Source organism: Antechinus flavipes, chromosome 5 (genome assembly GCF_016432865.1).
Source record: "Antechinus flavipes isolate AdamAnt ecotype Samford, QLD, Australia chromosome 5, AdamAnt_v2, whole genome shotgun sequence".
Taxonomy (NCBI): Eukaryota; Metazoa; Chordata; class Mammalia; order Dasyuromorphia; family Dasyuridae; genus Antechinus; species Antechinus flavipes.
In genome coordinates, this window is record NC_067402.1 from 205,522,811 (window position 1) to 205,544,514 (window position 21,704).

General features: G+C 33.4%; 1 protein-coding gene across 2 annotated transcripts in view; it reads right to left on the minus strand.

Annotated features, from left to right (window-relative positions):
• Positions 1-2,260: 2,260 nt before the first annotated feature.
• MDM2 (MDM2 proto-oncogene) overlaps positions 2,261-21,704 on the minus strand; it is a 33,404-nt gene continuing 13,960 nt past the window's right edge. The window contains exons 9-12 of one of the 2 annotated variants that reach the window (XM_052001034.1): positions 19,683-19,840; positions 8,850-8,993; positions 8,308-8,385; positions 2,261-4,380 (exon numbers count right to left, since the gene is read on the minus strand). In XM_052001034.1, the coding sequence (XP_051856994.1) occupies positions 3,814-4,380; positions 8,308-8,385; positions 8,850-8,993; positions 19,683-19,840 (947 nt within the window). In that variant the 3' untranslated portion in view covers positions 2,261-3,813. Of the gene's footprint in view, positions 4,381-8,307; positions 8,386-8,849; positions 8,994-19,682; positions 19,844-21,704 lie in introns of both variants that reach the window. The other variant, XM_052001033.1, reaches the window with a different exon arrangement.

Here is a 21,704-nt window from a genome sequence, read left to right on the forward strand (position 1 = left end):
TAGTCAGAAGATTCCTGGTTTAATTTTCAACCTGGTTTGGAAGCATCTCTATGGACAAATTTAATGAGGGAGCTAGGTAGCTTAGTGCATATTCGGGTATTTACTAGCTGTATGATCCTGGGAAAGTCACTTAACCCATTAGCCACTCAGTATCTTTGCCAAGAAAGCACCATGGACAATACTGTTGTGCTATGGTCCACAGGTCATATAGAGTCAGACAGGACTGGATGAGTTGATAAAGAGAAGGGAAATTCCACAAAGACAGGTGCAAAGAATAATTCAAGCATATAGATAGTATGCAAACATAGGGTCATTAACATTATTTACTTCAACCCTTACTCAAATTTTGACAGGCATACCAGGGAATGTCAGGGAATGGTAGAACATTTCAATGGATACATACAAAAGATCACTAGAAATATAAGGACAGAATGAAAAGTCAAGCCTGTTTTTTCAACAAGCACAGATCTTAAATTTCTTTTGCAATCAATCACAGAAAATCAGTTGGAAGGCATACCAGAAATCCTATAGTCTAACCCAAAGTTAAAGATTAAACATTAGAGGAGCTTTTAAAGAAAGCAATGTTAATTGTTCCAAATTAAAAATATATGAGAAAAATAAGGAACAGAGATACATTAATGTGCCATTGTGTAGAACTTCTCCCAGATCAATCATAATGGAAACTACTGTGAAACTAAGTCCCAATGACCAGCAGGATGAATACAGAGAGGACTGACGAGACTTACATGAACTGATGCTAAGTGAAACGAGCAGAACCAGGAGATCATTATATACCTCAAACACGATACTGTTTGAGGATGTATTCTGATGGAAGTGGATCTCTTCGATAAAGAGAGGTTTAATTGATCAAAGATGGACAGAAGCAGCTACACCCAAAGAAAGAACACTGGGAAATGAATATAAACTGCTTGCATTTTTGTTTTTCTTCCCGGGTTATTTCTACCTTCTGAATCCAATTCTCCCTGTGCAACAAGAGAACGGTTCGGTTCTGCACACATATATTGTATCTAGGATATACTGTAACCTATTCAACATGTAAAGGACTGCTTGCCATCTGGGGGAGGGGGTCGAAGAAGGGGGAGAGGGGGTCGAGGGAGGGGAAAAATCGGAACAAAAGTGAATGCAAGGGATAATGCTGTAAAAAATTACCCTGGTATGGATTCTATCAATAAAAAGTTATTTAAAAATTAAAAAAAGAAAAAAGAAAAAGAAACGAAGTCCCAAAAGTTACTAAATTATGCATCCTTTCTTGACCTAGCAATCTAACTAAATCTATAAACCAGTATATACTGTTAAAAGAATCCAAATGTCCAAAAATATAACAATTTCTTTTGTTATAAAATAACAAAAAACGAAAAAATAAAAATTAACAATTTTTTTGTTGACAAAAAAATGGGAACTAAGGGAATACTGAGCAAATGGGGAATTACTGAACAAATTATGGCATATGAACATATAAAGAAATTGCCATTGTGCTATAAGAAATATGAAAAGGATAAAAGAATTTCAAAGAAACTTAGGAAGATTTCTATGACTTAATACAAAGTTAAGTGTTGAGAATCAAGGGAAAAAAACTTTTTAACACTGTAAAGAGGTCTGAAAGACCTAAAAAGAGCTCTTATCAACACAATGACTAAACACACTTGCAGAAGTGTTATGGGCTAGAACTCTGAACTTGAAATAAGGATGCTTACAAGGTACTAAGTAAGTGATGAAACAATGGTTATCGTTTAGCATAATGCTTAATAGTTCTCTAAGGTCAGTGTGATTTAATCTTACAACAAATAATGGTTTCCTAGTGATATAATGATTGGTTCTAGTTGTCAAGACATTTTCCTTTATGTTAAGTGGAAATCTGCAATTTTTTTTTTTTTGAGGCAATTGGGGTTAAGTGACTTGCCCAGGGTTACACAGCTAGAAGTGTTAAGTGTCTGTCTGAAGTCAGATTTGAACTGAAGTCCTCCCAACTTCAGAGTTGGTGCTCTATCCACTGCGCCACCTAGCTGTCCTGAAATCTGCAATTCTTGGCACACACACACACACACACACACACACCCCCCTGGAACAGACATTCTATGGAATTCTTGGCACACACACACACACGCACACACACACACACACACACACACACACACACACACACCCCCACCCCTGGAACAGACATTCTATGGAAATGAACTGAGTCTTTAGCTCTCTGGTTCACTACCAGTCTTCTTCAACTCAAACAGAAGAAACCAGCTTTTGTGTATTTTATTTTCTTTATTAACTTTCACAAACACATTTATAATGAACTTTCAATTAGCTACGTGAATTTTTGTGACAAATTTCCAAATTTAAATTAGCTTTCCAGTCAGCAAATTAGTCTGTGATTCAGAGAATTCACAGACTAAGCAACAATAATTATGAAGATAAATATACTCCCAAAAAGACAAATCATAATGTATTTACATTGGAAGTGCCCATATCCAAAAGTGGATCAAAGCTCACCTTCAATGGCATGGAAAAGTAGAAATTCATGTTAATTATCTATTTTAAATAATCATTACTGATGTTTCCAAATATTAACACATTAAAATCAAACATATGGCAAATGGTTTAACAACAATATTAATCTAATATTTAATTTGCATTTAGCCAGGGAAAAAAAAAGGTTCTATAAGAATGTGCTTTCATGTGTGCAGCTTCCAATTTATTAAGTTTAAAACTGGACTTGATTATGTTAAAATTCAGACACCTACCTGGGGCCATGTATCCAGACCAAGGTAATATATTTAGTCACATCTGAATTACTTTCAACTTGGTAAAAACAAACACTTTCCAACTCAAATGCTAACTTTAAGTGAGGTCTGGGGTAAGCTAGTATTCAGTCAAAAGGTCAACACTAAATTGCACTGGAGGCCCTTAAAAATATCTGCCCAGTATGGTCCTTCTGGTGGCAAAGGAATGTAAAAAGAATTAATTACAATGGGCTCTACAAAAAATTGTGTTTATATACACAATAGCAAAAGATCTTGAAATAATAAAATGAACTATCAGGTTTTTATCAGCAGGTATTTTCTAGACTCTTGGAACTCAGAACAGATAAAGCTTCAAAAAAATCACAAATCTTTAGAGTATCTTATTTGCAACTCAAAAACAAGCATTTTCATGAATCATCACTACCCTCTGCCAACAATATTAAACTTAAATAATATTTATTAAATTTATTATTTACACAAATTTTTCAAAAATTCTGATACTCCCAAACTACATAAGACAAGAACTATTTAACAAACAGAAAGTCAATCTTCTAACTAGTAATTCTTAATGATGCACACAGTAAATGAGCTATAGTTTCCACAAACCCAATATGAGTGTTTATGACTTACTCCCAAATTATCTGACTTAGAAGATAAATCTTAAGAATTGACTAAGGCACAAAGAGGGTGAATGATTCATCCTGGATCAAATTAATTTCAAGTGTCCAATGTGGTTATCTGAACTTAGATCTGTCCAGATTAGTACTTTATCCATTATACCCTGCTGCCTCTATAAATGATACAAATTAAAACTAATAAAAAACAATGCAAAAATGGAAAAAAAACAGTAATTAATTTTTTTTTCCTAAAGGAAAAGAATAAAAAATTCTTTCCAAAAAGCAAACCACCAGAGATGACTAAAATGGATTAAAATATTCATTTTCTCAGAAAAAAATGTACAAAAATAAAATTTTAAATAAATTTCACAAGCCATGTGTGAACATTCTTAAGAGCATTTCATATACAGGATTCTATGGTTCCACTTTTAGTACATTTAGAGAAAATAAGTTAACACAATCATTTGAATTGGCTGCCTGCACACTGGACAAGGCTTATTTCTCTTTTTCAATTTCTTAGCACATGTAAAACATGCCATAAGATGTCCTGTCCTTCCATGGACAATGCAACCATTTTTAGGTCGACTCTGACAGATGACACAGGGCTCTACTGTGCTAGGGGGTAGAAGAGATTCCATATTTTTTTCTTTATCTTGTGCTTCTTCTCTCTCAAATTCTCCATTATCTTCCTGACTACTACAAATGATACTTTTAGATGTTGATGGCTGGGAATAATCCTCACTTTCTTGAGAGTCTGGTGTCTGTACTATCTTTTCATCACTTTCCTCAACACATGAATCTTGAGAGTCATTCACTTTATTTTTCTTACAGTCTGGAACATCAAAGCCTTCTTCTTCCCCTTGTATGGGACTTTCTAGTTTGCCTTTATCCGAAATTTCACCTTTCTCCTCAGGAAGCCAATTTTCTCGCAAAGCCCAACATCTGTGACAATGTGGAGGAAGTGGAGGGTTCATTTTATCACATGAAGTACACTTCCAATAATCCTGCAATGAAATAAGAAGCAGAATTAGTCTCAATAGTTCTTGAAACAGTTACAAATAACAATGCTAGTTATGTTAACAATTTACTCAGTCTCTTAATATTAAGAAATGTTGTTTTGCCACAGAAGAAAGATTTTGCATTCTCACTCTTTCTGTTGTTGTTCACTTGCATTTTGTTTTCTTACTCATTTTTTTTTTCCTTTTTGATCTGATTTTTCTTGTGCAGCAAGAGAATTGTGTAATTCTCATTAACTTTTGTTTAGGCCATTTCTTGTTCTTCGCATGTCTATCTGGCTAAGTGGTACAGTGAATAGAGTGCTGGACATACTGGATTTGGCATATATTTTGACCTGTGTTACATGTATGGGATAGCTTGCCATTTGGGGGAAGGAGGGAAAAGTCTGAAACACCGGGCTATGCAAGGGTCAGTGTTAAGGGATTATTTGTGTATGTTTTGAGAGTAAAAAGCTTTCAAAATAAATTTTTTTAAAAAGTAAAAAGAATTTGTTGCTTTTTTTTTTTGCAATATCTCAAATTCTACCCCACCTTTAACTCTTAGCAACTAACTTCTGAAAACTGAAATTGTGGTTAACTAGTTGTTTCACCTTTTAGAGATTCTATGGTAAGACATTCTAAATTCTGTAGTTGTAGATCTTTTTTTCACAGGGATTCATCCCTGTTTAATTCTGACAGGATCTCCTAATATCCATCAGCTACCATGTCTATTTTTATTGTGCAGTGTTCAGAAGAATCTCTTAGCAACCGTTTCCTCCTTCTACTTCCCTCTGCCTTTGGTAAAATAGAGATTAAAGCAATTTATAGGAAATTAATTAGTCAAATTATATTCATAATTCTCACTTTACAAATAGTTTGTATTAATTGTTACAAATCAATTTTTTTGAAAACTGAGAATAAATGTTAGCATAGAAATAATGCTAAAAATGGAAACAAGGTTTCTAGGCCAATTCAGAAAAGTCTACTTTATCTATAATATAGTCTAATCAATAATACTAGGCACCAAACAACGTAAAGGTGGAAAAGGCTGAGAGGGTGGCTAGAATTATGAATAAAAATCATCTAGTGGATAGTCTAGTTCCTTTGCACTATGGAGCCTTGTCTTTGACATCTTCTTCATTATTACTGAGAATTTTTCTCTCATCTCTTGACAAATCTTCCTGTATATGTCCTAATGTGATCCATCTTGGTGTTTCACTCATATGCGCCCTCCAACGTTCTTCATGTCCCCAAATTAACTATATTTTCACCTGAAACTAAACTCTTATTCTAAGTATCAAGATGTGTTAGGAAGAAAGCCTGAATTAAAGCAATGTAATGACCCTGAGCTCTGGAAAGCTCGCTGAGTGATAAAAGCATTTTTTTAAAAAAGGCTGGCAAATTAAAATGAATCCTTAATTATTTCAGGGACAAAGTGAAATGGAGACATTCAGAAAGTGAATGTTTGGAAGAGAAAATATTTTGGTATAGGTTTGGGGACTGATAAACAGTTGGTTGTCTGTAAGTTTATCAATTGCTTAGCTCTACCTACACTTACAGGAATATGCAATGTAAGCAATCTCTTCTCTTCCTATTGAACACTACGATCTAACTTTAATGTTTCTTTTACTTCAGAGATCTATGATTTCACCCATGTAGCATAATATCGCTAAATATAAATAATAAGTATAAACATAAATATAACTCTACCTCACCACAAAGTTTAATAAGTTACTAATGAGTTACTGTTAGGTCTCCCAAATTTATCACTTCTGGTGATAAATTTCTCTAAATTTAGCTGAGTTGGTCCTGAGAGAACACTGTGAAGTCCTTCACTTGGACCTAAACTTCTCACCTTACTAAGACTTTGCTAGAGCCTGAGTCTCAGTGGAATAACTTTTGAGAATTCAGGATCACTGTATATATTATAACAAGACATTTGACTAAGACTTTAGTGAAGGCCTCTCATCACTATCTTACAAGAAACAAGAATAGAGAAAAATAATTTTGGTAAAAGACTAACTGCAAATATTACATTGATCCTCACAATAACCCTGCAAGATAGATGCTATTATTATTCCCATTTTATAGTGGGGAAAACTGAGGCAGGAAGAGAATATGTGACTTGCCCAGTGTCACACAACTAGCAAGTGTCCGAGGCTGGATGTGAACTCAGATTCTCCTAACTCCAGGCCCAGTACTTTATTTACTGTACCACTTAGCCAGATAGATATGCAAGGAACAGGAAATGGCCTGAACAAAAGTAATGAGCTACAAGACATTCAAGAGACATCAAATAATCCAGTTTAGCTGGAGCACTGAGTCCATGAAAGAAAATAGTATGAGACACAGGTAGAAACGCAAGGTGATCAATACATATATTCATATTCAGCACTTTGTGTAGTGACAAAGAATAGAATGCATAGTCATCAAATTGTAGTAAACAAATGTAACAGAATAGTGTTGCACAGTAAGAAATAGTAACTTTGAGAATAACTTGGGAAGAACTGCATAAAATGAGGCAAAGACAAATAGAATCATATATACAACAACAACAATGTAAATTAAAAGAACAAAAAAACCAGAACCTTGATTCACTAACAAACCAATATGGTTCAGTTTGAAGAGAAGCAGGAGAGTAGGAAAGAATGATGCAAACAATGGATAGCTAAAAGCAAAATTCTCTGACTAACAGAGTTTAGAGATTAGACCAGTGACAGCAAACATACATTTCACAGATGCACAACACTCCCAAGTACTCCCTAAACCAGATTAAAACGTAACTGGGAAAGGTTACAAAATAAATAAATGCAATAAAACAAAAAACATAAACTAAGTCAATATGCAGCTTACAGAGATCCTGACGTACAGCTCAGTGACCTGTTTTTAGTTTGACATCAGTGCACAGCAAAAAACAAAACTGATTACTTTAAAGTACATCATCTAAACAAAACTAAGCTTGCCTAGTGTCTATAATGCTATCTTGTAATATTAAAATGAAATCATAAAGTTATAAAATCATTTTCACTAAGTTCTTCTAAAATCATGAGTATATAATATTAAAGTCTCTGTTAGCATGATGAGATAAAACTACTGAGAGGTTTATGTAGATTATGTACTTCAAAATATTTATAGACAGGACATTATCTAAAACTTTTTAATCAACTTGACCTCAATATATCAATATTAAGAAGTCATCTTAATTTTTTATTTTGTTTTCCAACATTAAAATAAAATTAAAATAAATCTTTTCAAGTCATACATTATAATTGTGTTTTTACAATTCTCAAATAGGTCTGTTATCTCAATGATTTTGACATTCCCTATAACAGGAATACTTATCACAATTCATCGAGGTCTTCTCAACTTGCTTGCCCATGTCCTTCCCTAAGTTTACCATGGAGGTCTACCTTTCTTAGAAGCTTCCTGGCACAAGGATACTAATTGAGTCTTGAGTCATCCTCCTACCATCCCTTGTCCTCCACATGTAGTGACCAAGTCACCTAAGGAAGCACAGATGTCTCTACAGTGTATATCATCATCTCTTCTCATATTTAGCATAAGAAAATCCACTTTCCTATTAATTTACTCTTACAAGGAAAAACTAACTAGCAATATTAAACAAGAAGTTAAAATCATATAGTTTAATGAACAAAATCTTCCTCAACATCAGTTAATTAATGAAGAGGAAATCTTATAAGTGTATAATGTAAAAATGAACATTTAAGAAAAAATTTTTAATTGTGCTCCAATAATATATAGTAAGAAATGACAGCTTTAAGTCATTAATACATACTGCAATGTTAAAAATAAATTTTGCAAATTTCTTACCTCTTAAAAGAATAAATACATTTTTTTAATCCTAACCCCAAAATTCATACCTCTCTGCCAAATTTTTTTTTTTGGTATCACAGAAAATGAAACTTTTATACTTACGGCTAAGGATATTTCAGGGTCTTCATCAAATGAGTCGGTGTCACTTTCCTCTGCCTGATACACGGTTACCTGGTATATCTAAAGTAAGAGGCAACAACTCCATTAATACAAATTATTACTTTATTTTATCCAGATTTAGTTTCCCAGATCTAGTTTCCTACATTTAGTACAAGTTGTATTCTGACAATGAAGAACTGACCCACAACCAAACAGAAACATGGCACTGGAGCAAGGCAGAGAATCCAGACCAGCTCTGCCACTTGGAGCAGAGAAAAGCAATTTCCCTTTTTTAATTTTACCTATAACATGGGAATGACAATGCTGTGCAATCTACTTCTCAGTTACAAGGTAAACTTTCAAATGCTTTCAAATGTATGCTTTCAAATACAATAAATATAAGACTTTCTTCTACTCATGAGAAATTTCAGGAATTTTAAGTGACCCACATTCAAAAGTTGGAATTAAAATTTCAATTTGCTGTACAGAAGCACTAAACATAGAAAACAAGCAATTCCTTAAGCAGATTGACATAAAAAGCCTACCTCATCATCGTCATCTGTGAGTTCTTGTCCTTCTTCATTGTGACTATAATCTTCTGAATCAATAGATTCAACTTCAAACTCAACACTGAATTGGTCTGAAACTGAATCATCTGAATTTTCACTTAATACACCAGTATCAATATCCTAAACAAAAGAAGAGGTATTTTAACTCAAGCCAAAAAAAAAAAAGACCCATAACTTCCTGATTTCTCCCCCTTTACTTGTCAATTCCCTCCCCACCTTCAAATCCAATCAGCACATCAGACTATTTCTTCCTAAAATATTTTTGTTTTACAAAATAGGTCTAAAGCTATACTCCTTATCCTGGCATTCTATAATGCAAATGTTTAAAAGACTTGACAATCTCAAAATCCAATTCCAGCAAGCCTGTTCCTAAGCTTTAGTTTTACCCTTTCTTCTTAACCTTGCTCCCTCCCCAGTCACATCCCGTTCTTCTCTAGTTCTTGAGTTGCATGTTCCTGGGAAGTTTTTCTAGTCATACATTTAAAAATGATCTGTTTGCTATGAATAATAGTGACTCATTGTCTGAATTATCCATTTGGCCTCAATAGTCTACTTCCTCATTCACTTTTCACAGGTGTATCTTATTTTCGACTGATCTCCATATTATCTTGCCTCCCCTACAAAACCTAGCACATAATTTGTGCATACCTGGTGTTTAATCTGTAGATTTGAAAACATGAATAGTTTAATAAATGGAATTTCAGGTTGAATTTAGAGGGATAAAAGAATGGTCCAATTTACAAAATTCTAGCACTTACCAGAGAGCTTGCCCATTCAAATTCAAATAACTGGTCATATTACTCTATTGTATTATTTATGTTCACCTAGATTGAGACTATTCATCAAAAAATCCCTCTTAAAGTCCTTGATTTGGAGACAATTCCCATTCTGAGCTATTTCCAAGACTTTCAGGAATCATGAAAGATTAATGTCCACCAGCATTATGTATCTTGTACAAGATAAGGTTTAAAGATGGGTTTTTTTAGACTCTGAGCCCCAGATCTATTAAATTTGTTAATCAAGACAGGTGTGATTGTCTTGATTTTCATTTCCAACTTTTCCCTGACAAAAATGATTCCAGCCAGATTACAAATTTTCCATATGCATCATGTGCATGCATACAAAGACATCATCCTATGATGGAATGAGATCTAGTCCCATGGTTTAATATAAAGAACAATGGATTTAGGATTCAAAAAAAATTTGGATTTGAACTTTACTTCAGTCATTAGTATCTGAGTGATTGAACTCTGCTTAGGTTTCAATCTCCCTATCTGTAATATGAGGTCTACTAAAATATTTCTAAAGTGCCTTCCTACTTCTAAATTCTATCAACTATGAAAAAAACAAGTAATATCTTACTAAAGAGATAAATGGAAATTATATGACAGTTTAACCGCAACTTCCTATGGATTTTGGATCTTTGCACAAAAAAATGCAAGAATCAAAATTAAAGAAAATACTTTAATGAAGTAATCAGCCCCTACCTGATACTCTATATCTCAGATAGAGTTGGAAAGGGTTTTCAACAAACCACTTCTTTGGTCCATCATCCAGATATGATTGGAGAGACTCCAGAAGCTCCATTATAATTACGTAGATATGTCTAGTTTTTCTAATAGAAATTTACCTTCTCCATTTGTAATATAAGTTGTTTATGGCACCAGTAATTATACCTCCAGGGCCATCTCCAGTGGTCCTGATCTATATCTGACCCCTGGACTCACAGGGCTCTGGAGGAGAAAGTGCAGCAGGTGACCTTGCCCAGCCCTCCTTCACTTAAATCCAATTCACTTGCAGGTCATGGCATCACCTCCCTAATATCATGGTCCTCTTCAAAAATGAAGGACAAACAACAATCATCAAGTTTGTAGCGCTCCAATCCTAAGTACACAGGTTAGGACAGCCAAGTTAGTAGCCAACATGTTTGATGCCATATTTCTCTAGCATGGAGAATTCCGACCAATAAAGTCTTCATCCCTCCCTCAAATTTTATTCCTCTTTTCCCCATGCCCTCTTTAATCACTATGATTTGTCTGTTTCGCAGCTGAATTAAAATTCATTTCCAACTTTTCCCTGACAAAAATGGTTCCAGCCAGATTACAAATTTTCCATATGCATCATGTGCATGCATACAAAGAGCTTGAGAAATAATTTTTTTAAGCTTCTTGAATACTGAGAAAACTTTAACACTTTCTTCATAAAGAGAATAAAAGTTTTAGGCAATTTAATCCTAGCCTACTTTCTACATTGCAAATTTTGGGGAGTAGAAAAGAAAGTTTAAATGCATGACAAGGAAGAATGCCATTATGTTCTAATTTGATCATTTATCTAAAGGGCAGAGATAAAGTTGAGCAACAGAACATTTACTATTATTTCCTAAGTTCTCCAAGAGAAAGATGAAATTAAGAAATCTTAAATCACAGAAGTACTTCCCTAGAGACTATCCTGCATATCTGATTTACAGGTGATTGCTTCTTAAAGGAGAATAAACAGTAACCAAACTCAAACTAGGATGAGTTTGTTATATCTCCACAGCTAGCACCCACTTGGACAGATAAGCATTAAGTACAGACCAACCTTACCTAAGAATGAAAAAAAAAATTAATTAACACATAAAAGTGTCAAGTTGGAAACTGAATTACCATACTTAATCATTGCCAGAGTTATATATAAAGTAATTCTTAGATGTCAAAATAAAACCATGCATTTTTTGGCTATATCTCAGTCACAAAGTGGGTACTACATATATGTCAATCATACTGACAGGAATCAACAGTTTCCAAATGCCCCACATATTAAAAAAATATATTTATAGCACTATTTTAGTAACAAAGAACCAGAAGGAAAGAACATCCTTTTATCTTTTTATTCAAAGAGATTAAGCTAACAATAGTTAACTGAGCTTCTGAATATTACTTCTCAAATATTTTGCTGCAACTCAGTTTTTACAATTCGTAAAGCATTTTAAGAAAAGGTTTGAAAAGACATTCATTTAATTTACCATCTGAAAACAGGTAAACATTTCCTATTTCTAATTAAACTTACATGACTTCTTTAGGCATAGCTGTTCAGAAAGGGTAAAATCTCAATCTGGCAAGAAAAATTTACACTTTACTTCTAATGCCCAACAGAATGACATCAAATTGAAAATTAATACATCCATTTTGACATTCTCATTATAAATATGAATAGCATAGTAAAAGATGTCACACATCTAAATGGATGAGCAGCTTATAAATTCTACTCTGGAGGCAATGAATAAAAAAGCTGGTTGTGTAGGATTCACGATACACTCAAAATCACTTCAAAAGAGACTCTGTCATCTTATCTATTAGCACTCAAAATAAACATAAGCAAATGTACCGCCATTAAGATAACTAGCTTATGTCTCAATGTCTATTACAGAGAGTAGTAGATAAATTCTACTAAAGAACTTCACAACATTCTTTTCAAACTAAATCAGTATATACTTTGAAATGCAACAACTTCAAAATGCAAGTGAACATAAGGTAGAGAGTGAAAGTTATACTAGTAAATATGGCTTAGAATCACGAAATCAAAAGCCAAAGTCAAAGTGGACTCCCCTAAGAATCCTCATATAAATCAAATCATGAATATAGTTTGGAAGAGCTGAAAGACACTAAACAGGGCAAGCAAGAAACAACATTAAAAATTTAAATTTGCCATTTCTCAACAGACAGGAAACAAATCACATCAAATCAGCTGTCTGTGGAATCAGTTAACCAGATGAGAGATTGAAGTAAGCAACAAATAAAAAGATAAAAGTACAGACGACAGTAGCTCCTACAAATCTTATTAAATCCAAAACATATGAAATAGACTTAAGAAATTGACTATCATCATTTCTAGCCCAACTTCTCATCTTAATTCTGGCCTATTCTTAATCATATTTTATTATTACCATTTTGGTAAAATGGTAAAAAAAAAAAAAAAAAAACCTTTTGGTAAAAGGAACAAAAATGTCCTCACTTCACTTTAATCCGATTCCAATCTTAATACACAGTCATCACACTAAATAAACACGGTTCTCTTTAAATTCTATTAGTTTTCTAAAAATTCAAATTCTCTATCCCTCCCATTTGAGACAAGTTTTAAAACTGCTTTTTCTTTCTCCATTCCTATGCTTTTTGCTGTCAATTCTCCACTTTCTTCACCTTTGATGCTTATAATCTATTTCTCTTCTTCCCTCCTCCCTTCTCCCTCACCCCTAAATCTCAAAATGTTTACATAATTATATGGCTTACTATCTCCCTATGGTGATTATATTGAATTAAATTGTAAAATTCACTTTGGTTTTCATACCTTGATGATGATCTGCCTTCTTGGTGGAAAGCTGCCTTAAGACTGGCTCTCTCCTCCACAAATCCTTGAAATTCCCGTAGACTCATAATGACCATCTTTTTGTCTTCAAAAAGATTGTATTAGAGACTCAGCACAAAATGGGAAACTAAACTGGTTCTGGGATGAAATTTTATAGTTTTAATTTTTAGAAATAAAATGTTTCAGATTTTGTCCTTTCTCTTTTGTTCTGGTAGAAAAATATATAATTCAAACTGATGTTTTTCAGTATAAGATGCTTTTCTCAAGTTACTTGCAAAACCATCTTCTTATTAGAGCAGTCATGAAGCTTGACAATGATGTATCTAGGTGAACTGATTTGGGATTAACTCTTCTGTTGATTTATAATCTGTCCCTCTTTTTTCAATATATTTAAATTTCCCTATGTTTTCCAAGGATTTTTTTTTCTTCTGTTTCCACAAACTTTGACAATATTAAAATTCTTTTTTCCTCTGGATTCAATTTATCCAATTGTTCTGTATCTTTATCCGGTTGTGAATTTTTTTTGACCATGCTTCCCTTTCTCAGTTTCTTCAGTTTTGCCCCAGGGAAATAATTCTATTTTAAAAATTTTACCTTTTCTTCAGATATTTCTAAGCTGTTGTTTCAGAAGTCTCAGGAAAGGTATCCAAAGTTCGCATTCAGTTCTTTTCCTCCTGATATTTTTTCTTAAATTCCTTCACTACATTCATTCTTCCAATATCCATTGTGTCCTAAAAGTTTTGTTTTTGTTTTGCATTTCATTTTGCTTTGCATACTTCTATCTGGTGTTTATGCTTCTATTCTCAAATTCATTTTGCCTGTATTAGAACCTTTTCTCATTTGTTCAAGCCTTGTATGTTTTTCCCCTAAAATTTTTCTCTTCAAAAAATGATAGTAGTTTATTTCTTTCTTTTGGGGGCATTTGTTGACAGAAGATTTTTGGATCATTTGGGATCTTTAGAAGGAAGGTTCTCCATTGACCTTTTACTCTTCTATCTTCATCGAAGTTCACTAATCCCATTTCTTAGAATTTTGACTCTTGTAAAATAGTTATCACAATGAAGTAGTGAAAGAAACAAAAAGCCCAGAAATCGCCTCAAACAGCAAACACTACCTCATTGGCAAGTTGGAACATATGGCAGTCAAAAGCAACACCAATTGAATACAAGCTCAATTGTAAAACTACAGAAAAATGCTGGAAAACTACAAGCAGTATTACCTCAAAAAACAATGGAAAGCTAATTGTTAAGAAAACAATCCAACAAAGATGCTGCAAGCTCCAGATCAAACCAGCTCATCCTGAATGAACTTGCAGATAAAACCAGATGGAAATCACACAGACATAAAATAGCAGAATTGTGAGAATTTTTAGGGTAGTATATCATTCCCATGAAAAAGATATGAAATCACCAGTCAGGCTTTATATACAATAAAATTTGTAAAGAAGTGGCAATTATACTAAAACCAGAAGTTGGGAGCTATTGGAATTGGCCAATTAGATACACAAGAAAACTGTGCTATGGGAAACAATTTCTAAAGCTCTCAAGGACCAATTATAGCAAGATAACCAAAAGAGATAAAGATTCCTAAAGATTGAAAAAGTTGTTAATCTTGCTTTTACTCCACCTTCTAACCACCCCCCCCCAAAAAAAAAAATATGTGGGGAGAGGAAGAATAGGAAGGAATTGAAAAGATAGCAGCAACTTACACTCCCTTTTATATACAAACAGCCCATGCTCACATCAATAGTAACCTCAACAAAAACCACAACATGGGTTATTTTCTTAGAAATATTTCTACAAAAAACCACAACTTTAGCCATCTCTATTGCCTCAAAGGTACAAAGAATACACTACCCCCACTATTTATTAGTCACTGATTTTTCTTCTTCGGAGAGTGGGTCTCTTCAACCAGTCCAAGATGAAGAACATACAGCATCCACTAAGCAAGCCTGATCCAAAACTGACTTCAGTTTGCTCCGTCTATGGATCTGGGACAGTTTGTTCCTCCTTAGGTAGCCTGATGGTCTTCCACTCCCAAAGTCTGACCACACTGCTGCTGGACTTAGCTCACACAAATAGCTTCAGCCATACTGCAGCTCAGAACTCCCGAACTCAAGAGGATCCGTCAGCCTACCCCAGTAGCAAGAATTATAGATGTACACCATCATGCCTGGCTATTATTCAGTGATTTAAAAAAAGCATTTGACTTAATAAAACAAAACAAAGACTTGAAGAAGGGAGGCATATATCAAAATCACATAAGATTCCAAAGTAAATATAAGGATAATATTCATTGATTACTAATGGCAAATAATACACATAATGAAAAATGTACTATTACATAAAAGTCTGACAAAGAATCCCTTATCAATTACAAGCCTATCCAAATGCTTCTAATCAAACAGACTATTTATGATTTGCATCATCCCCTGGAACACTGCACAAAATTTCAAACAAACTCACAGGAACGTGAGAATGGTCTAACCATCCACAACTGGAAAAAATAACGGATTAAAATATTACCTACACAATGCCAGATGACCAATCAAATAAGTTTGCCAATATTTGTAGGATAGGTGTTCCAGAGGGAAAGTGAGTTTGGATATGAAGTAGAGATGAGATTAAGTAGGGATGGATTACAATCGGAAAATAAGATCATGGGTTCAATGATTCTAAATTGCTTCATGATGCAAAAACCTATTTTAACACCAGTGATAGATAGTAAAATGATTGTCAATCATGAAACCATGATTGTCAGGAATAAGAAAGTAAGTTATCAATGGGGAAATCAACTATGTTAAATACTTCATAAAAATGAGATGTCTGTAAAATGCTTTGCAAACATTAAAGCACCATATAAATGCTAGCGGCTATCATCATCATCACCACCACAAATTAGCTATAAAAACTATTCCTCAATAGTTAAGTGGTCAAAGGATATCAATTTTTCAAAAGAATTACAAACTGAATAAGCATACAATATACTCCAAATCACTATTAATAAGTTAAATACAAAGTTAAAACAAGTCTGCAGTTTCATCTCACACTCAGCAAATCATAATAAAAGATGAAAAGTCAATGCTGAAGGATATACAGGGAAGACAAACAGATGAATACACTATTGGTGGACCTATAAACTGGTCCAATCATTTTGCAAAACAATGTAGAACCCCTAAGTCATTCATAATCTTTGACTCAGAGATCCCAATGCTGAGAGTATAGCTCCAAGGGAGGAAAAAAAAAATACAAGTAACTCTCAAATACAGAAAAACAAATCATAGCAACACTTTATGCAGTTACAAAAACTGGAAACAAGGTGAGTGTCCATTAACTGGGGAAATAGTTAAACAAATTGTGGAATATGAACATAAAATATCATTGTAACATGAAAAACAATGAGAAATTTAGGAAAAAAAAATACTGGACTAATATGAAGTAACGCAGAAAATGAAGTAAGCAGAAGCAGAAAAACAATTTATTGTTGTTGTTGTTCAGTCGTGTCCTAATCTTCATGACTCCATTTGGGGTTTTCTCAGCAAAGACATTGGAATGGCTTGCCATTTCCTTCTCCAGCTCATTTTACAGATGAGGGAACTGACGCAAACAGGGTTAAATAACTTGCCCAAGACCACATAGTTAGCACGCATTCTGAGGCCAGGTTTGAACTCAGGAAGATGAATCTTCCTAACTCCAGGCCTGGAACCCTATCCACTGTGCCAAATAGCTGCTCAAAAAACAACATATACAAATGATAAACAACGTAAATTGAAGCTACACTTAAAGTCAAACACTTAAAATCTAATAACCAATACTAGTCCCTCCCCAGGAGAAAATATACTTCTCTTCTTTTTGAGAAAATAAGGAACTGTATGTTTAGAATGATGTAAAATACTGTCAAACACAACTACTGACAGTTGGTATTGTTTACTTTTCTTTGTAACAAGGGAGGGTTCACTGTATGTATGTTGGGAGGGAAGAGAAAATATAAACTGAAATGGTGGCAATGTAAAACATAAAGAATCAATAAAAATTATTATTCATAACAATTCAGCTGTACTACTTTGATCTCAAGTCAAGGGATCTGATTTATCCCTTTACTACTGCAAATAGATTCTTTCCTCAGTTGCCACCTCTTTTCTCCAAATAGCCTACCAAGTCCCTTTTCCTCCTGATACTGTTTTCACAATTCCTATATTATATTCCCAACCTTTGATAGCAAACTCAAATCTTTCTCTCAATTCTGACCCAAGCAACCGCCCCCCCCCATTCTTACTGTATTTATTCTCCCCAATTCATAAATATAGGAGAAAAAAAATCTAAAAAAAAGACTGTTGCCAGACTCAACCTATACTAGTAATGTACTAGCCTTTCTTCTCTCTCTCTCATAAGGCCTGCCCCTCGAAATAGGGGTAGAATTTTGGGATCCAAGTTTGAATGAGTAAATTTTGAGCCCAGTTCCAAAGAGTCTAATGAAAGTAGCCTAAGTTTTAATGGAGCAATAGGTACTCTAAATTCCAACAGACTGATCAAGGCTCTGAAATCAGTTAAAGAACAGAAAAAAATTTCTTCTTCTTTTTTTTTTTAAAAAAAACTTTGCCTCTATATTTTATTTGTGATCTTTGAAGAACATCATGAAGAACAAAAGAAGAAATATGACATATCTTCATCTACCCATATACAAAATATGGCCAAGGTAAATACAAACAAACAAAAAAAATCAACAGAAAAAAATTTCATAAAAAGTTAACTACTATCAGTGAAGGGACTAAAAGTATCCAATGAGAGGCAGCATGTTATAATGAAGAAATCCTTAACCTTTTTGTATCATCCCTTCCCACCTTTAGCAGTCTAGTGAAACCTATGGACCCCCTCCTCAGAATTGAAGAAAATGTTAAATTTCATTTAGAAATTTGATGAAAATAAAGATGTAATTTTTTCCCATTTAAATCTTATCACGGGCAACCTAAAATCTATACATGGATAGGTCCATGGATACCAACTCAAGAACAAATAGTAAATAGAGCTGGTCTCAGAACTCAGTGCCTCCAAGCAATTCTATAAGACTTTAAATTACAGAATTGTTGCTAATTTGCATGACTAGAGAGGATTCCTCCTCATCTGGGACTCATCTGAATCAATGAGATCACCTGTTAAGACTACCAAAAAAAAAAAAAAAAAAAGTGCTCTACCAAAGGTGCTAAGAATTACATTATATAATGACGAGCATCTGAGGAGTATTATATCTAGTCCTGGGTACTACATTGTTTGAAGGAATGGTGAAAAGTTAATATTCAACCTGGAGCATGACTATGATGGGAGAAATACTCTAAATCACTACAGGTTTCATTAAAAGAAATAGGAATGTTTAGCCTAGAAAAAAATAACATTTAATAGGAGATACTGTAATCGTCAAACATATGAAGCAATGCCATATTGAGGCAATATCATAATTGTTTTGACTGGTGCGCAATTGATAAAAATTAAAGAGGAATAATTTTAGTTCAAACTAAGAAAAAAAAAAAAATCTCCTAAAAATGAGAATATTCAATGGCCCAGAGAAAATCTTCACTTAGGCTGAATGATCAATGATTAGACATCCTGGAATTAAACATCTGGAAAGGAATTAATCAAAAGGATGTCTAAGTTACCTTTTAGCTCTCAATCTATGGTTCTCTGATTAAAAGACATTGTGTCAAGGATACTTAAAACCAGTTACATAGTGAAACAGCTCGTTACACAGTTGAAATAATAGTTAACTTCAAAGATATAAGACAGCTAGATGGATAAATTGGAAATCAAAGCCATGATTTAATTTTCCATCAACATCTCCTACAGTATCTGAACAAACAGTAGGTTCTAAATAAAATGTCTGTTAAATTTACACTGTCTCGTCATACATAATAATGTCACATCAGTATTTTCCTCTATCCAGCTAAATCTGTCCTTTTCTCATTTTCAAAGCTACTACACTATATGAGGTAAGTGAGTAGGTGGTGAATATAACTAACAATAACTTACTTGCTGGTAGTTGAAACATAAAGGCATTGCCTTAAGTTGTAACTAAGATTTCCAAAAAAATGTGCAAATCCTAGTAGTTGAAACAGCTAAAATGCTCAGACCCATAAGAACTATGGATATCTAAGTTAAAATTGGAGGCTGGGGGGGAGGGTCCTGCCCTTGATTTTTAAACTTTTCCAATCATTAGAATGAAATTGCTACCAGTTCCTAAAATCTATTTAAGTCTAATTCTTTTAAAAGTCTTTCATCAAGTTTAATAATAATTTTATCATCAAATCATATGCTCAAATAACTAGATGTTCTTATACAGTTGCTTTCCTTAAATAGAAAATATTATTTCAAGTTTAAAAGCTCACACCTATCTTTGAAAAAAGTTCTCTCAAACCACCTTTACCTACATTTTTGCTGACAAGTTATCTAATCTATTTTAATAAGCAATGATTACCGGACTTGAAGGGATTTCTGTTGAGTCACTGCTATTGCTTCGTTCACAGCATATCTCACTTATGACACACAGAGCACAGCTTTCATCAAATGTAAGGGAAATACTATCTGACTTATGCCGTTTTCTGTGTCTTTCACCAGGCAATTCATCCGAATTTTCTTCTTTGTAAGAAAATAAGAAAAAATTGTGTTAATTTATACAATTATAATTAGCTAAAACATACCTTATGTACATTTATATTGAAAGTTTTTCCATCAAAAAGAATTATAGGCATAATGAACTAAAATGCAACACAAAAATGTTTGAAAAGAAAAAACAGCTCTACTGAAACTTCTCAATCTTTTAAAAAGCCATCTAATATTATATCTGTATCTATATGGAGAACTGTATCTCCATAAGTAACAATTTATAAAATTCATAAAGAGGTTTTCTTCTTTAAAATCCTCTGTATAGTTTTGAAAATAAAAAGCTCCACTGTATGTTACCCCCAATATGGTATAGAAATCTATCTTATCCTATGGGAAAATAGCAGAGGAAAGGAATACAAGAAGGGAAGAAGGGGACAGAAGAGGCCATATTGAGTGAGGAAGTAGACAGAAGCAAAACACTTTTGAGGAAGCACAGGGTGAAAAGACAGAATAGAATATACAAGGGGAAATACAATTAGCAATAGTGATTGTGAAAAGAATTTTAAAGCAAGTTTCTCTGACGAATTCCTCATTTCTCAAATGATTGGAAACTGAATCAAATTAATAAAAAAAAAAATAGCCATTCTCCAATTGATAAATGATTAAAAGATATGATCTATGCCCAAAGGGGTATAATATCATGCATCTCTTTTGATATGTATAAAAATGTATGTATAATACATGTGTGTATATTGTGTGTATATATAAGTATTTAAATGTAAAGTGTATGTATGTGTATGTATATTGAGCTATGTATAAAAATATTATAATGTATAATATATATTATTACATATTTATGCACACACATATATGCACAATATAAAATATAAAAATAAAGAATTGGAAATTGAAGGGATACCCATCAATTGGAAAATAGAGAAATAAATTATGGTATGTGATTATAATGGAATATTATTGTTCTATGGGAAATGATGAGCACAGTGCTCTAAGAAAAACCTGCAAAATCCTCCATGAACTCAAGCAAAGTGAAATGTGCTGTGCACAAAGTAATAGCAACGTTGGGAAATAATCAGCTGTCAATGACTGCTATTCTCAACAATACAATGATTCAAGACTACTCTGAAATGATGAAAAATGCTAGCCCTACCTGAGAAAGAACTGATTATGTCTGAATATAGACTGAAGCATACTTTTTTTTTTTTTTAAAACTTTATTTTTCTTAAAGGGTTCTTCTTTTGAAGGGAAAGGGAGGCAAGAAATCTGTTTTCTTTTACAATATACTTTTATGAAAATGTTTTACATATCTTCACATGTACCTTCTCAATGGGAAGAGGATAAGGGAGTAAGGGAGAGAAACTGGACTCAAAAGTTTTTAAAACAAATGTAAAATTGTTTTACATGTAACAGGAGAATAAAAATTAATTTTTTTTATTTTAAAAAATAAATAAAATCCTCTATGTTGACAAATACCATATTCTAGAATATGAATTTTTATCATTGGTTATCTCAAAAAAAGAAAAGAACAAAACAAGTTTATTGCAAAAGTGACTTTAATCATTTAATTTCTAGAGAATCCTATATCAAAATAAGTAAGAGCTACCCCTCCCCCCCCCAGGCAATTGGGGTTAAGTGACTTGCCCAGAGTCACACAGTTAGAAGTACCAAGTATCTGAGACCAAATTTGAACTCAGATCCTCCTGACTTCAAGGCTAGTGCTCTATCCACTGCATTACCTAGCTGCTCCAAGAGCTACTTTTATAAAGAAGATTTTAGTTCTATGACTTAAAAAAGAAAAGCCAGTGACTAGTTGCCAGTGACTGCAATGGCTTATGTGCACAAGATAAACCACTGAGATATAAAAATGTTAAATCTT